This window comes from Scyliorhinus canicula, chromosome 1, assembly GCF_902713615.1.
Source record: "Scyliorhinus canicula chromosome 1, sScyCan1.1, whole genome shotgun sequence".
In the NCBI taxonomy this organism is placed as follows: domain Eukaryota; kingdom Metazoa; phylum Chordata; class Chondrichthyes; order Carcharhiniformes; family Scyliorhinidae; genus Scyliorhinus; species Scyliorhinus canicula.
In genome coordinates, this window is record NC_052146.1 from 283,747,652 (window position 1) to 283,764,212 (window position 16,561).

The 16,561-nt window shown below is 43.7% G+C and overlaps 1 protein-coding gene across 4 annotated transcripts in view; it reads right to left on the minus strand.

Annotated features, from left to right (window-relative positions):
- ryr2a (ryanodine receptor 2a (cardiac)) overlaps positions 1-16,561 on the minus strand; it is a 936,900-nt gene that overhangs the window by 181,206 nt on the left and 739,133 nt on the right. For all 4 annotated transcript variants that reach the window (XM_038814319.1, XM_038814304.1, XM_038814294.1 and 1 more), the window contains 6 exons: positions 14,832-15,152; positions 12,059-12,299; positions 8,540-8,627; positions 8,337-8,429; positions 6,940-7,110; positions 2,325-2,384 (listed from right to left, as the gene is read on the minus strand). In XM_038814319.1, coding sequence (XP_038670247.1) covers positions 2,325-2,384; positions 6,940-7,110; positions 8,337-8,429; positions 8,540-8,627; positions 12,059-12,299; positions 14,832-15,152 — 974 coding nt within the window. The remainder of the gene's footprint in view (positions 1-2,324; positions 2,385-6,939; positions 7,111-8,336; positions 8,430-8,539; positions 8,628-12,058; positions 12,300-14,831; positions 15,153-16,561) is intronic.

Genomic DNA, 16,561 nt, shown 5'->3' on the forward strand with positions numbered 1-16,561 from the left:
AACATGGGAATTAATGAAAACTTCCAATTTTGACAGCTATTAATCCCACTGTCAAAAGCCTTGAAAACGTTTTATCTAGTTGCATGAGGGGTAACTGCATTTTTAATGGTGTACTTACTTAATAATTGCTGCTGAAAAGCTAAATTTATATTTGGGGAATGTCAAATTCCTCCATTGCGATTTTTAAAACATCCACAAAGTTTAATTTTTTTTAAAGTTTCTTCATAATGCTTTAGCTTCTATCTTAATCCAATCACAATCATCTAATTTGCGACCTGATAATTTCAATTAAAATGAGGACATTCAATCCCTTTAACCTCCTGGGTTGCTGCCTGTGAGAATATTTCAATGTCATTGGCTGCTTGCCTAGTCAAATGCCATTGATTGTCTGGAGATCTCCATGATTTGGCACTAGGTTTAAAGTGTCACCAGGAAAGGGGAAGTCTACACCACAGAGATTGTTTAATCTTGGTGTGCAGTCCTCCTACTGGTTAATGGTGAGCTCTGATGCTTCTCCACCAACTGCAAATTCCAGCATATTATGTTGGACACTGACACTCCTTATGTATTTGCTATTGATAGCCAGTTATGCGTACACTGAAATGTTAACAGCTGTGATGTATTTGCTGCAGGTTAATGGAAGGTCAGTAGGTGATTAGTGCCCAGGGAATTCAACAATGGTATTTCTATTAAAAAGATGGCTTTTTGGCAGTTTTCTTCGAAACTTGCTTGAGTACTTAGTGGGTGCGATTCAACTAAATGGGAACAAAGTCCCATAGCGAGTATAGTTAGCCACATTTCCCAGTGCTCCTAGTGCCAATAAACATATGGCTATACAATGCCACTCGCATTAAATAAGGGGACACAGCGGGAACGTGTGGCTGAGTAGCCCGTTTTCTACACCGAAGAGGTCCACTTGTTGGAACTCCGCTATGTAGCAAAAGATTGGGATGACATTTTGAAATGGCATACCCATCTCTGATGCCCCCGACCCAACCCCCAATACCCTCAAGCCTCAACACACTATGGGAGTGTCCCCGCCACCTCCTGTAACACCAGCCCAGGGCATCCCTGGCCCAATTGCCAGCACATACAAAATGCCAGCTTGGCACAAAAAGCTGGCATTTTGTGCGTTTGTGCGATCAGGCCGAACGGTGGGGGGTTGTCCAGTGTGGGGAGGGGCCCGGGACCCTTACCACAGTATTTGGCATGGTTGGAGAGGGGGGGGGGGATCATGGATTGATTGGAGATTGTGATGCCATTTTTAAATGGCTTCCCGATCTCTCGCTATATTGCAAGAGCTCCTCAGTATACAAAACGGGGCTGCTGAGACCCCTTCTACAACGCGAGTAGTGTTGAATTGCGGTTGCTCCTTGACACTGCAAGCGCTAGGAAACACGCAGCTAAACCCACTCACTATGGGACTTTGTTCCCATTTAGTTGAATTGAGCCCACTATCTTGCAAGAAAAATTCTGATTGAATAATATAAATTTACACACATTCTGAATGTTAGAGATTCAAGAAGGTATTCCGCGGTATAAATCAAACATTATCCAAATTCGAGGTGTTGTTCTCACAGTGCTGCAGGCCAACTATACACAAAGCAATATCAATGTTATTTATTCATTCGCATCCGAACTTCAAATAATATATTTTGTAACGTTAAAATATAAATTGTGATGGCACTTTCTACAAGGGCAAGTCTTTTTATAAGTAAACACAAAAAGCATAGTTCTATTGAAAGACAAATTTTATTCGAGATCAATGAAAATTATTCAGACTTACATGACTACCCTGTATATCTAGAAACAGCTTGTAGCACCCAAGCAAACCACGCATAGCAAGAATCCAAAACGCTCTGTTTGGGTCTTTGAGTGTATCTTTGTGGCCAAAGGGTCAAACACCCCCAGAGCTGAGAAAGAAGCTGGCCGACTTCTGAGCATTATGCCCAGTGAGAAGAGTGTTTTTGCATGGTCAAGCTTTGTTAAGTATAATTGACTGGGAAATCTGGACCTGAGTTTACTGAACCTTGAGATGGATTTGGAAATTTTGTTCTGCATCCATTTCAGGAAAAAGTCTCTTCAGCAGCCCCTTGAAATAAAAGATTCGACACTGAAGGGCAGCATGCAGGCATACGGGAAGAAAGAGATAGATGTGTGAAATGAGCAGATAAAAGATCTCATAACCAAACAGTTCCTGTAATGAAATGAAACTTGTGCATAATTCATGCTCAAGCATAGCAGTCCAATCAATAGAGCAATTTCACGAATACACATAAAGACAGGGGTTTCTTAGCAACTGGACAGTAACACCAAAAACCTACTTTCCCCTGAAGGTGAAGATTATTGCGAATTATTTCTCGAACTTCATCCTCCGTGTCTTTCTGTTTTAAGAAGGAAAAATAATTAAATTTCAAAACTCCCACAACATCCTGCAACTCTCTCATAATACATCAAGTGCATAGTAACAGGGATTCTTTTTAGAGCAGCAAAAGTTGTACTTTCTAGCACTGTCTTGAAATTAATTTTCCAAAATATTTGTAGGAGATGTTTCGGATCATTGAGTGTTACTCAGGTCTAATTATTTCTGGGGCACACGGTAATAATACACCAATTATCAGTGTGGCAGTCTCTCTCAGGTGTTTGTACAGCTCTGTTAACAACAAGAGTGAGTAGTACAATCTTTCCTCTGCATTGTTATTCATCATGTTTCACCCAATAAAACCACTAATTAATTAGAACTGCAAGCTCAGAAATTACCCATAATGCATTGTTTCTTAAGGATTTTATGGGCTGAAATAATCATTCTGTATTACTGAGGTACCAAGGAATGAGGTGGACAAGGGGAACCAGTGGATGTGGTGTATCTGGATTTCCAGAAGGCATTCGACAAGGTACCGCACAAAAGGCTGTTGCATAAGGTAAAGGTGCACACGTTACGGGTAATGTATTACCATGGATAGAGAATTGATTAACTAACAGAAAGCAGAGAGTGGGGATAAATGGGTGTTTCTCTGGTTGGTGATCAGTGGCTAGTGGTGTGCCTCAGGGATCAATTTTGAGACTGCAATTGTTTACAATTTACATAGATGATTTGGAGTTGGGAACCAAGTGTAATGTGTCAAAGTTCACAGATGTCACTAAGATGAGTGGTAGAGTAAAGTGTGCAGAGGACACTGAAAGTCCAATTCCAATTTTGGAATTCAAGATGGCGCTGGAGCGTGGCGACTCTCTGTGAGCTCTCTCAACCAGACCGCTTTCTTTTATCTCTTATCACCGTTTGTTGATGTACCATTGTCAATGTACTCTGTCGATTCTTCTTTTGTCTTCTATGTACATACTATGTATGATCACTTGGCCGCAGAAAAACACTTTTCACTGTACTTCGGTACATGTGACAATAAATATCAATCAATAAATCAATCATGTCTTCAGAGGAATATGGATAGTTTAAGTGAGTGGCCGAGGGTCTGGCAGATCGAGAATAACATTGATAAATATGGGGTCATCCATTTTGGTGGGAATTGGACTATTATTTTGTCCTTTATTGCTAGAGGGATGGAGTTTAAAAGCAGGGAGGTTATGTTGCAGCTGTGGAGGGTGCTGGTGAGGCCACACCTGGAGTACTAGGTACAGTTTTGGTCTCCTTACTTGAGAAAGGATGTACTGGCACTGCAGGGGTCTCAGAGGAGATTCACTAGGTTAATTCCGGAGTTGAGAGGATTGGCTTATGAGGAGAGACGGAGTAAACTGGGACTATGCTCATTGGAAATTAGAAGAATGTTGGGGGGTCTTGGAGAAACATATAAAATTATGAAGGGAATATAGAAGCAGGGAGGTTATTTCCACTGGAAAGTGAAACTAGAACTAGGGGGCATAGCCTCAAAATAAGGGTGAGCAAATCTAGGACTGAGTTGAGGAGGAACTTCTTCACCCGAAAGGTTGTAAATTTAAGGAATTCCCTGCCAAGTGAAGCAGTTGAGGATTCTTCGTTGAAGGTTTTTAAGGCAAAGATAGATAGATTTTTGAACAGTAAAGGAATTATTTATTTATTGATTTTTAAAATTTAGATTACCCAATTATTTTTTCCAATTAAGGGGCAATTTAGCATGGCCAATCCACCTACTCTGCACATTTTTGGGTTGTGGGGGCGAAACCCACGCAGACACGGGGAGAATGTGCAAACTCCACACGGACAGTGACCCAGAGCCGGGATCGAACCTGGGACTTCAGCGCCGTGAGGCAGCAGTGCTAACCACTAGGCCACCGTGCTGCCCTGTAAAGGAATTATTTTTTTTTTTTTTATAAATTTAGATTAGCCAATTATTTTTTCCAATTAAGGGACAATTTAGCGTGGCCAATCCACCTACTCTGCACATTTTTGGGTTGTGGGGGCGAAACCCACGCAGACACGGGGTGAACGTGCAAACTCCACACGGACAGTGACCCAGAGCCGGGATCGAACCTGGGACCTCAGCGCAGTGAGGCGGTTGTGCTAACCACTAGGCCACCGTGCTGCCCTGTAAAGGAATTATTAAGGGTTATGGTGAGCGTGCGGGTAAATGGAGCTGAGTCCACAAAAAGGTCAGCCATGATCTTATTGAATGGTGAAGCAGGCTCAAGGGGCCAGATGGCCAACTCTTGCTCCTAGTTCTTATGTTCTTGATAACAGTAAAACTGGAATCCTACATAGACTTGTTGGTAACAAAGCTGCTAAATGCTTGTTCAAAGAGAGAACCAGGTACTAAAGTCTCTTGAACAACTAGCACACCTAATTTCAGCAACTTGCACAGTAATTTACATTGAAACAAAGGTATACAAGGCTTTCCATAAATAGAGGGTTTTGTCAACATAAAGCGAGATCATTGAGCAAGTCACATTGTGCTGGGTGTCCACAGGAACAAGGGGGGACATCTTGGCAAAAATGCACGACTTGTAGGATATGATGAAGCCAAGTATTCAAAGTTTGGTGCAACAACAGGAGATTGTGTAAATTTAGGGAACCACAGAACATCTAAAAATTAGGGAACATGTTACATTTGATGGTAAAAGGAGGCTTGGTTAACTAGAGATGACATACAATGCAAGCTCAGAATTATATGGTCAGTGTCTAAGGAAGGATTTGCTGGCCTTGGAGGGGGTCCAGAGAATGTTCACAAGAATGATCCCCGGAATGAAAGACTTGTCATATGAGGAACGGTTGAGGACTCTGGGTCTGTACTTGATGGAGTTTAGAAGGATGAGGGGAGGATCTCATTGAAACTTACAGTATATGGAGTGGCCTAAATAGAGTGAACATGGAGAGGCTGTTCCACCAGATGAGAAACTAGAACCCTAGGACACAGCCTCAGACTGAAGGGACGATCCTTTAAAACAGAGATGAAGAGGAGTTTTTTCAGCCAGAGGGTGGTAAATCTGTGGAACTCGTTGCCACAGAAGGCTATGGAGGTCAGGTCACTCAGTGTCTTTAAGAAGAAATAGTTAGGTTCTTGATTAATAAGATCGGGGTTATGGGAAGGATCAGGAGTTATGGGAAGGAGGCAGGGAGGGTCTGGTTTAGCACAGTGGGCTAAGCAGCTGGTTTGTAATGCAGAACAAAGTCTGCAGCGCGGGTTCAATTCCCGTACTGGCCTCCCCGAACAGGCGCCGGAATGTGGCGACTAGGGGCTTTTCACAGTAACTTCATTGAAGCCTACTTGTGACAATAAGCGATTATTATTATTATTATTAATGGAGATTAGAAGCATATTAGCCATAATTGAATGGTTGAGCAGCATCGGTGGGCTAAATGGCCTAAATCTGCTCCTTTGTCTTATGGTCTTATCGTCTAAATCACTGTTCGTCTCCATGGGAATTGTAACAAACATTAAGTTAAATTTTTTACATAGTTTCAAAACTACTTTATTTCTCATTTGATCCATTTGTCTATGAAAACAGCAAAATAATATCCTCACAATGGTTGAGGAGAACCTCTGCAAGCCAGGCCCCAACCTCCCCCCATTCTGATCAATGCAAATATCTGAAGTTCTGCTTGAAGAATATCACTCTGCTGTCCAATATCCCATTGGCACTGTTTGCAAAAGAGCAAGCAATTCTCCTGATACCCTGGTCTGCATCCCCCCCACAGCCAAATACACAAAAGCAAATGGACTGATCATTTGTATCATTGCTCATGGGATCTTACTATGCGCAACATGATTGCTGCATTTATCGACCTAATAATACTCGCTGACTTTAAGGTCATTCATTGTATGTGAAACAACTGGGGATATGATAAGGTACATTAGAAATGCAAGTCTTTATAAGCCTCCTAAGATAATGTTCCGCAGGACCACTCACAAAGTTTTACTTCCCTGTGTACATGAGGTATCTGTGGGACTTATATGCGTGTGTTCAGTGGTTCCCTTATCTCCCTGACCACTCTATGCTACTCTTTCTGCTCCTCCTTCATCATTTGGTGCACTAACTAATCTTGTAACTGTACCAATTCTTATCCTGTTTCAAGCAAATGTAAGTCATTGGGCAGTCCCTCAATCGGAGCAAATGCTTTAACTGGCACAAAGACACATCCTTGTGATGCTACAGTGCTTTTCTGAAATGTTGCAGCACAATGTCTGCAAACTGAAAGGTACAAAAATTTGAGCAAATATTCCCTTAAATGGAAGCAATCAGCCTTGCAGTATATCATAATGCAGAGTGGGCAATGTTATTGTATGCAATGCGCTGAGAAAAATTTTGAGCAGGAGCAATAAATAAAAACTCAAGCGACTGCTCAGAAACAAAATTACTGGACTACTCAATTAGTGTACATGATATGTCTAAGGTGCAGAGGCATTAGACTCTGCTAATGATATTCCTGCCAATCTATTGTTACCTATCGATGTTAAGAAGGCATAGCATAACTTGCAAAAAATAAAATCTTAATCGTAGTCTGCATACCATGCTAAACCTATTTTTAGCTAATGAAATTAGTTCCTGGTCACCAGGTGCACAAATATTTAACCCAATAGGCAGTAGTCTCTTCAATGCTGCAACAATGAGTGAAGTTTGAAGAGAATAGCGGTCTCCTTTCCTCTTTGACTTCTTCCTCTCCTGGTCAGACACACCTCCCTGTGGATAACATAAGAAGATTAATAGTTGTCATCGATAACGTTGCTTATTTAACAGCCTCCCCGAACTGTCAGTGAAAAATGTGTGTAATATACAAATACCAGAGAAAGGCAGAGACAGTATACAGTATTGCTGATTTCTAATTCCTCTTTTATCAAACCTTTTGGTGATTACCGCAGCATTCTGAAACTTTTAAATGCAAATTTCCCTTCTCAACATTAATTTCAGGCTGTTCAGAAGTGAAATGCCTGACCAACATTATTTTCTCATTTGCTATTGGAGAAGAGAATTCTTCCTGAGTTTACCCAGATCATCATTGCTTTTCAATTAAAATAAGCTTTTCAATGAACGGAAGAAGATTCGTGTGGAGTGCATTGAGACATTTGAAGACATTAGGGGCTGTTTAGCACACTGGGCTAAATCGCTGGCTTTAAAGCAGACCAAGCAGACCAGCAGCACGGTTCGATTCCCGTAACAGCCTCCCCGAACAGGTGCCGGAATGTGGCGACGAGGGGCTTTTCACAGTAACTTCAATTGAAGCCTACTTGTGACAATAAGCGATTTTCATTTCATTTCATTTCAAATGGTTGCTGGTGTCATATTTTTCAGAAGATCAGGGTCTTCTGCCATCATTTGTGGATCAAATGTAAGGAGGTGCACAAAAGGAGCAGAGCAGGAGGGCCAGGGATTATGGGGATGGAAGATCTGAAGGAGATTTCAGTCGTGGAATGGAGCCATGGAGAAGTGTGAAGAAAATCTATTCCCAATTTATTGTCAGCTGATGCCTTCATGCAGTATGGCTACTTCATCTAAGGAATGAATTGAATACCCTGGTTTGCTTCATATTGAACTCCTAGAGGTAGGAGATTTCTAATCCCTTTGACTGCAGTGGATTTGAGCCCATTTCTGTGCACTCCTTAGGTGACAATAACCAAATAATTCACCCAGTTGAATATTAAACATGGCATTGCAGGATACAAAGAAAAATGAGCATCTGTCAGGTTTAATTGAATATTTACTAATCCCCTCAAAGCCTTTCTGCCATCCATGGTGAAGTCATTGAAACTGCCCAGTCGGACGAGCGTCTAATCAATACATGAGCAAATTAATGACACAAAACTACTGTGACTTTAAATCCAATGCAACTCCAACTGCAAATAACAGCAGAAATTCTGTGCATGACAAATGGCACTATAGCTCAAAATAAATCACAACAAATATGGGACCTTTGACATCTTGGACTTTGTATCAGTGATGAGGAAGGACATGTTGTTGATTTCATTCTGTATCACAAAGTTCTGCTCTTCTCTTTTAAAATTCTGAAAGACACATACCGGCAGTGAGTGAGGCCGAAAATATATAACACGCAGATGGTTGTTTTATTGACAATTTTGAAAGGTTGGGCACAATAATGGCAGATTGCGCTTACGTGAGATTTTGCCCAGTAAATAAATACTTCAGCCACCATGCGGAAAAGTTCTTCTGCTTCAGAATTTGGCTCCTTGAGCCATTTTGCACTGAAATGAAACAAAAAGACATTTTGTGGGCATGCTGTGAAGCTGCAATCCATTTCAATCTCTCTGTGTCTGCATGGAAATCAAGGCTGTATCCGCAATTGGAAAGCAGCAATGATCAAAGGGATGGTTGCTTGGAAAGCCCTATGATATTCATTCATTAAAGTTAATGGATGGAAAATCTGGCTTGCTATAGCGTGCGGCTAGCCGCAGGAATGGCCAGTCGGAAAATTAGCCAGTGTGAATTAATTACTGCAGTAACAGGGAAGTAATTAAAATGAGTAGAACCCTAATCAACGCTCCGTGTGAGCACAGCTACTCTCCAGAAGTGGCCAGTCGGGAAAATAGAACTGTTACATGTTCAAAGTTAAGATTACTCTTTTGCTTAATTGATAATTGGTTAACGACCTGTCTGTACACGCTGTATACAATATATAGCAGCATTTCCTCAAGGCTACCCCTACTTCATCGCTACACTTCACCAAAAGTGTAACAAGACAGATACAAAGCATTTCCATCGCACTTCTGGCAACGCTACAGTGATGGCACAGGAGCAGAACAGCGAAAATTGTGGGTTAATGTAGACAGTACCAAGACAGCAGGCATGACTTTTGCAAGTAGCATGCGTTAAGAAGTGTATAATAGTACACACCTTATATCTACATTAAAATATACTTTCCTTCATAGTTCAATTCAAAGAACAAAGAACAATACTGCACAGGAACAGGCCCTTCGGCCCTCCAAGCCTGCGCCGATCACGTGTCCTATCTAGACCAACCGCATGTATCCTTCTATACCCATCTGTTTATGTGCCTATCCAGATAAGTCTTAAAGGTCGCTAACGTATCTGCCTCAACCACAGTGCATTCCAGGCCACCACCACCCTCTGTGTACAAAACGTCCCCCGCACATCTCCACTGAAACGTTCCCCCCTTAACTTGAGCTTGTGCCCCATGTAATTGTCATTTCCGCCCTGGAAAATAGCCTCCAACTGTTCAGCCTATCTCTGCCCCTAATAATTTTATAAAGTTCTATCAGGTTGCCCCTCAGCCTCCATCTCTCTAGGAAGAACAATCACAGTTTATTCAATCTCTCCACATAGCTAATACCCTCCATACCAGGCAACATCCTGGTTAATCTTTTCTGTACTCTCTCCAAAAAGCCTCCACATCCTTCTGGTAGTGCGGTGACCAGAATTGGACACAGTATTCCAAATGTGGCCTATCCAACGTTCTATGTAATTGTAACATAATTTTGGAGCTTTTATACTCGAAACCCCGTCCTATGAAGGCAAGCATGCCATATGCTTTCTTTGCCCACCATTTCCACCTGTGCTGCCACTTTTAAGGATCTGTGGACCTGCACGGCCAGATCTCTGTATGTCTATGCTTCTGATGGATCTGCCGTTTATTTTATAGCTTCCACCTGAATTGGATCGACCAAAATGTATCACCTCGCATTTGTCCAGGTTAAACTCCATCTGCCATTTCTCTGCCCAATTTTGCAGCCTACCTATATCCTGTTGTATTCTCTGACAATCTTCATCACTATCCACAACTCCTGCAATCTTAGTATCATCCACAAACTTACTAATCAGACCCGCTACGTTTTCTTCCAAGTCATTTGTATATATTACAAAGAGCAGAGGCCCCAGAACTGATCCCTGCGGAACACCACTAGTTACAGGCCTCCATTCAGAAAAACACCCTTCCACTGCTACCCTCTGTCTTCTATGGCCAAGCCAGTTCTGGATCCATCCAACTAGTTCACCCCTGACCCCATGTTTCTTTCCAACATTTGGCCTAAGATACTTAAAATAGTGAACAGTGCAGTGATCATGGGCTGCATTGTATCCTTCACTGTGTGCCATTGCTGATTCGAGGTGGGAGATTTCCCTGTGGTGGGTTGTTGTGGCATAAATAAAATTGCATGGGCTAGTGGATGAGGAGAGATACTAACAAATGGGTTTCCTAGACCACTTTGTGTGGATACCCATTGGAGTAGTCAGTGGTGCAAATCACCTGTAAGTTGCTACAAAACAAAGAAACTGGGGCTGCGGCATCTGAACAAAGGCAGATTAACCTGCACACTTCAGCAAAAGACTGGGAAGCAACCAGGGAAGGAAGAAGTGCTTCCTTTCAATTGCAGGTAACATTGTTGAAACCTTTTTTTAATCATAATTTTCAAGAGTAACTCCAAAGGAGCCCCATGGATCAACAGCCAAACAAGGTCAGAGCTAGTCATGGCAACAATGAGACAGCATTTTGCCGATTCCGACCCTCAAACCTCCTTGAAAGGTCATCATATGAGTTCTCTATGTGTATAATCTGTAATATATGTGGTGCGGAATGGTGATGGGTAAAGTGGGTGGGGGGAGGGTGTGGCTTACACTTGGCAAGTTGCATTCTTTGTAGTAAATGCTGCCTGACTAGCCTTTCCTCTATCCTGTGCTGTTCTACCTAATCCATGATAATAGAGGCCACAGATAATCTCATGTCGACCCCAAGAAGCTCCAACTCCAGATGGGAACTAAACTCTACCGGTGATCTGACACAGCTGGACATAGAGCAAGGTGTCTATGGACATAAGGACTGCACAAGAAAAAAATTCCCAGCTGCAGAAATTGCTACTGCCCTTTCTTCGGCATGGGAGCACAGTTGGTTAGCACTGTTGCCTCACAGCACCAGAGTCCTAGGTTCGATTCCCAGCTTGGGTCACTGTCTGTGCGGAGTCTGCATTCCTCCCTGTGTCTGCGTGGGTTTCCTCTGGGTGCTCCGGTTTCCTCCCACAAGTCCCGAAAGACATGCTTGTTAGGTGAATTGGACATTCTGAATTCTCCCTCAGTGTAGCCAAGCAGGCGTCAGAGTGTGGCGACTGGGGGATTTTCACAGTAACTTCATTGCAGTCTTAATGTAAGCCTACTTGTGACACTAATAAAGCTTAAATACTCCTCCCTTCTGCGCCTCATGGATCTCAGCCCCGGTTACCTTGACTACACTGAGGGTGTTCAAATGGAAAGCTCAGAACTGCTGCTCCACTGCTCCTCATTTTGACATAGATCAGTAAAGAGTCAGAAGGTGGGCCCCGTGAAGGTTGTAAAAACCATGAGGGAACTTGCCAGGGCATTTTAATGGCAAGAATCGGGAGCCCGATGCTCCTAGGTGCAGAACAGTTATGGCACCATTTATACATCACTTATGTGCCAAAACGTTGAGAGGTAATTCACTCCATCAGACTCGTAACAGCTTAGCCACTCTGCTAACATCATCACAATGATAACACGCTCAACAATGCTTGCCGTGGTTTGTGTTTTTATGCTATTCCCTTGTAAATGAATGAAAATGTTTTTCCAGACATTTGCTCATGAAGGCAGCACTCCTTTAGAAACAGCGCCTTTACATCAGTGCATTTTTAAAGGTTTAAAAATATATTACCGGTTATAATCCACAAATCTGATCAGCAGTGGGTAGAAAGCATAAAGATCTCGAGCCAGCACAGTAAATTCATCCAGAATTAGCAGTTCAGCCTCGGACATGTCTCCTCTGCCCTCCGATTTAAGGTGTTCCTCCTCCATCACCACTGTGGCCACTTTCTTTTTCAGCTTCTCCATCAGGGGCAAGAAGTGTGTTTTAAGCAGCTGTGGTTTCACTTTGCTGATAATTGGCTGTGAGAATACTGTCCGAAGCAAAACAGCAGATTACAGCTTTTGACAGGATTGGCGGGAGCAGACTCAACATTGACTTTCAAAAGTGAAGAGAAAATATTTGCACAGACTACAGGAAAAGTTCAAGGGAGGGGGACAAATTAGCTAGTTCTACCAAGGAGCTGGGACAGGCAGGATGGGCTGAATGACCTCCTTCTGTGTCGTATCGGACAGTACTAAAACCAGCCTGACAAAAAAACATGGCAAACTCCATCTGCAATTAGACTGTCCATTTTAATAACTCGCACACCGGTAATATAACTGTAGTTTGTCATTCAGTATGCAGTGATTCACTTTACAGTCCTTCAGAAACATAGAAACATAGAAAATAGGTGCAGGAGTAGGCCATTTGGCCCTTCGAGCCTGCACCACCATATAGTATGATCATGGCTGATCTTATAAATTCAGTATCCCACTCCTGCTTTCTCTCCATACCCCTTAATCGCTTTAACTGCAAGGGCCACGTCCAGCTCCCTCTTGAATCGATACAATGAACTGGCTCCACCCAGCAGCCTTCTGTGGTAGAGAATTCCACAAGTTCACAACTCTCTGAGAGAAGAAGAGCGGGATTCCCTGATCCTGGGGCTAAGTGTTGACGCCGTCGGAAACACTGTTGCATTTCCCGATGGCGCCAACATGGCCTCAGGATCAGCAATTCTGGCCCCCGGCACTGGAGCGATCCTCGCTGTTCCAGCTGCTGATCCCGGCGTCAATTGGGCGCCTCGGGGTCCGCGCATGCACAGTGGCATCGGCGCCAACACGCTGGCCCCAACGCAACATGGCAAAGGGCTACAGGGGCCGGCGCGGAAGAAAGGAGGCCCCCAGCCAGAGAGGCCGGCCCACCGATCGATGGGCCCCGATCGCGGGCCAGGCCACAATGGAGGCCCCCCCCCCCCAACCCGGGATCGGACCCCCCATTCCCCCCCCGGACCCTTCCAAGCCGAGATCCCGCCGGCTAGGGTCAGGTTAGAATGGCGCCGGCGGGACTTGGGATTATTGTTGTATATATAGAACAGTTCAGCACAGAACAGGCCCTTCGGTCCTCGATGTTGTGCCGAGCAATGATCACCCTACTTAAACCCACGTAACCCGTATACCCGTAACCCAACAATCCCCCCATTAACCTTACACTACGGGCAATTTATCATGGCCAATCCACCTAACCCGCACATCTTTGGACTGTGAGTGGAAACCGGAGCACCCGGAGGAAACCCACGCACACACGGGGAGGACGTGCAGACTCCACACAGACAGTGACCCAGCTGGGAATCGAACCTGGGACCCTGGAGCTGTGAAGCATTGATGCTAACCACCATGCTACCGTGAGGCCCATTCCGGGCCGAGAATCGGTGGGCATAGAGCTTCCCGCGGCCAGCGGCGCGCCGACCACGCCGGCGCTAATGCTGCCGATTCTCCGCTCTGCGGGGAATCGCATCCCGGCGCTGGGGCGGCGTGGCGTGATTCACGCCGATTCTCCAGCCCGGGCTGAGAGAATCCTGCCCGAAGGTCTTCCTCATCTCAGTCCTGAATCCTTTGCCCCTTATTCTTAGGCAGCGACCCCTAGTTCTGGACGCTCCCAACATCGGGAACATTCTTCCCGCATCTAGTCTGTCCTGTCCCATCAGGATTTTATATGTTTCTAAGAGATCTCCTCTCAATCTTCTAAACTCCAGTCGATCCAGTGTTTCTTCATATGTCAGTCCTGCCATCCTGGGAAGCATTATGTAGTAATCTGTAAGGACTGGTCACAAGCAAAAAGCCTCAAATGAAATGAGAGATTGGAGGAAGCCTCCTCTTCTCTATCGGATAGTGGCGTATGGAACAGATTCCAGTAAAAACAGTAAAGTTAACTCATCCACAGGGGAATAATTGAAGATCCATTGAAGTAATTATTTGTGCATTCTTGGCTTGCTGCACAAACTCTAATTGTTTCATCAATCAAAAGGAATATTTCCATTTTAGAAAGTCTGGCAGTAACTAATTTCTCCCAGTAAACAAAATGAATGATGCATTCTGAACAGCTGATAAGAGATATTAATTATACACTGCAGTTCAAATATCAATCTTATATCTGAGTAGTGGAGAAGAAAAATACCACATTACGATAAACTACGGTTGCTTGAACAAATACAAATTTTTGTCCTGTGGGATGCAGAAAAAAATCCGCAGTTGATGAAACTAATCCTGTCACTGCAGAATAAATTGCTCTTTAATTGTGACATCTTTTTATTTATTTGGTCAAATCTCTAAACACATGGGGAGGGATTTTCTGCCTCTCCCCCCCCCCCCCCCCCCCCTCCCCCCAACCAGGAGAAGGCAGCAGTGAAGGTGGATGATCCCATCAGTGGGAAGGACTGGAGCTGCTCCCCACAATTTTTTATCCATTCAGCAAGCGTGCCAAAGGGCTTGAGGTGTTTGGCGGCAATGTCCTGATTTGCACGAGCCCAGCAGATCCCACTCAGTCCGACAATGTTAAACCTTCATTAAAACAGAAGCTGCAATACCTGCTAATCTTTTCATCCAGGCTCCTTCATCAATGCCCAAATTGTTCGATATAATCTTCAGAATGTTGCCTAGGAGGGTGTTCATGTGTTCCGAAGTTAGAGCAGTGCAACAGTGCTCTCCCTTTTCGGGGTTACTCTCCGGTCCGTGTTCCCACCAGTGGGACATGTAGCTGCACAGCATGGGCAAAATGACTTCCATCACGTGGGGCATCTGAGTGTAGCGAATCCCAGATTCCGCCAGCTCCATAATCTCTTCCAGCAAACTTTCCAAGGAAGGAATATTGGGACACATATCTTCCACTTTGGCCGGCAGCTTCAGAGCTAAGGCGTAAGAAACAATTTTAAAACAACGGAAAAACATCAGAAGTGCCACAGACAACAATACTTTGTATTTTTCAACTAATCATTCTGAGGCCTAACATTTTGACAAGTAAATCGAAATATAACTTGAAGAAGATATGGCTCTTTTAGGGAAATGTTCCCTTAATTTCCTTAACACAATATATTCCAACAATATCCTTGATGATGGTCATCACTATCTTTTCGACAATCTCTACAAAACTTCATTTTAGTCGAGGCCACTCAACGCACTAGAAGGCACAATAATAGCATGTCTCTGTAGTGACATGTGTAGTCAGCATGCTGAGCAGAATGTTCTCGGGATGGCAGAGGTCCTGCTGCTCTGGTCATAAGTGGGAGGCTCCAATGGGTGGCAAGACCTGCCAGCGGCGGCCAATCAGGGGCTTCAATCTAATGAAGGATGATGGCCAGCCCTAATCAGCTGGCGGCCCAGTCGGATGGCTGGCAGCTCAGCAGCGCCTCTACTAGCGATGGCCATTTCTGTAGTTGCAGCTGCATGTAGGAGGTGTCTCAATGGCTGGATGCCCTGGGAGAGTTCAGGACGGTTTGGGGTATCAGGGCAGTGCTCCACGGGGGCAGGCATTGCCCCTTTCATGACCCCATTTGCCCCCATAAAGGTAAGCATATGACCCTCCCCTCAACAGCACCTACCCCATTAAAGTCACTGTTTATACATTGAGAAAAGGATAAATCTCAAGCCAGTCTTTTCTTTTATTCAGGTTTATACACAAGACCAAAGAGTACAGACACAGATCCCCTTGTTTCTCTCCTACACCCGGATTAAACTGGATTTTATATACTTGGAATCATTCCCTGATCTTTCGTTAAGTGGCTATCCTTCCTCCCGTTGTCCATGAAACATGAAAGTAACACTGAGAATGCCTGAGACTTTTAATGAAAGGGAAAAATCCCACAAGGGGTTAACAGCAGCAGCTTGTTTGAAATGCAGTCAGCTTCACAGATGGGAAGGAAAACAGCTAGGAACAATTCATTCTGATTTACAAGTTAAAAAGTCATTTGATCGACTCAAATTCTTTAGTTATATGAAAGGGATCAGTATTTCACAATTCTTTAAGCAATGAATTATTTTATTGAACAATTAAGAAGAGCAGTCAGAATCTAAGGTTTAAAATAAGGAACTGTTAGGTGTGAAAACTTGCTGGCACCAGTAATAAGATGAGACAACTGATTTACAAATTTAAAAAAAACAGAAGGTGACAAGGTTACACTATAACACACCATTTTGATGTTAAAACCTTTTAGAAAATGGCCAAGCCAGATAAGGATAGAGTCAAAGGGGGTAACCTGAACATGACATTAGCTTGACCCAAAGATGACCCGGGTTGAGACTGAAAAAATCATTTAAAAAG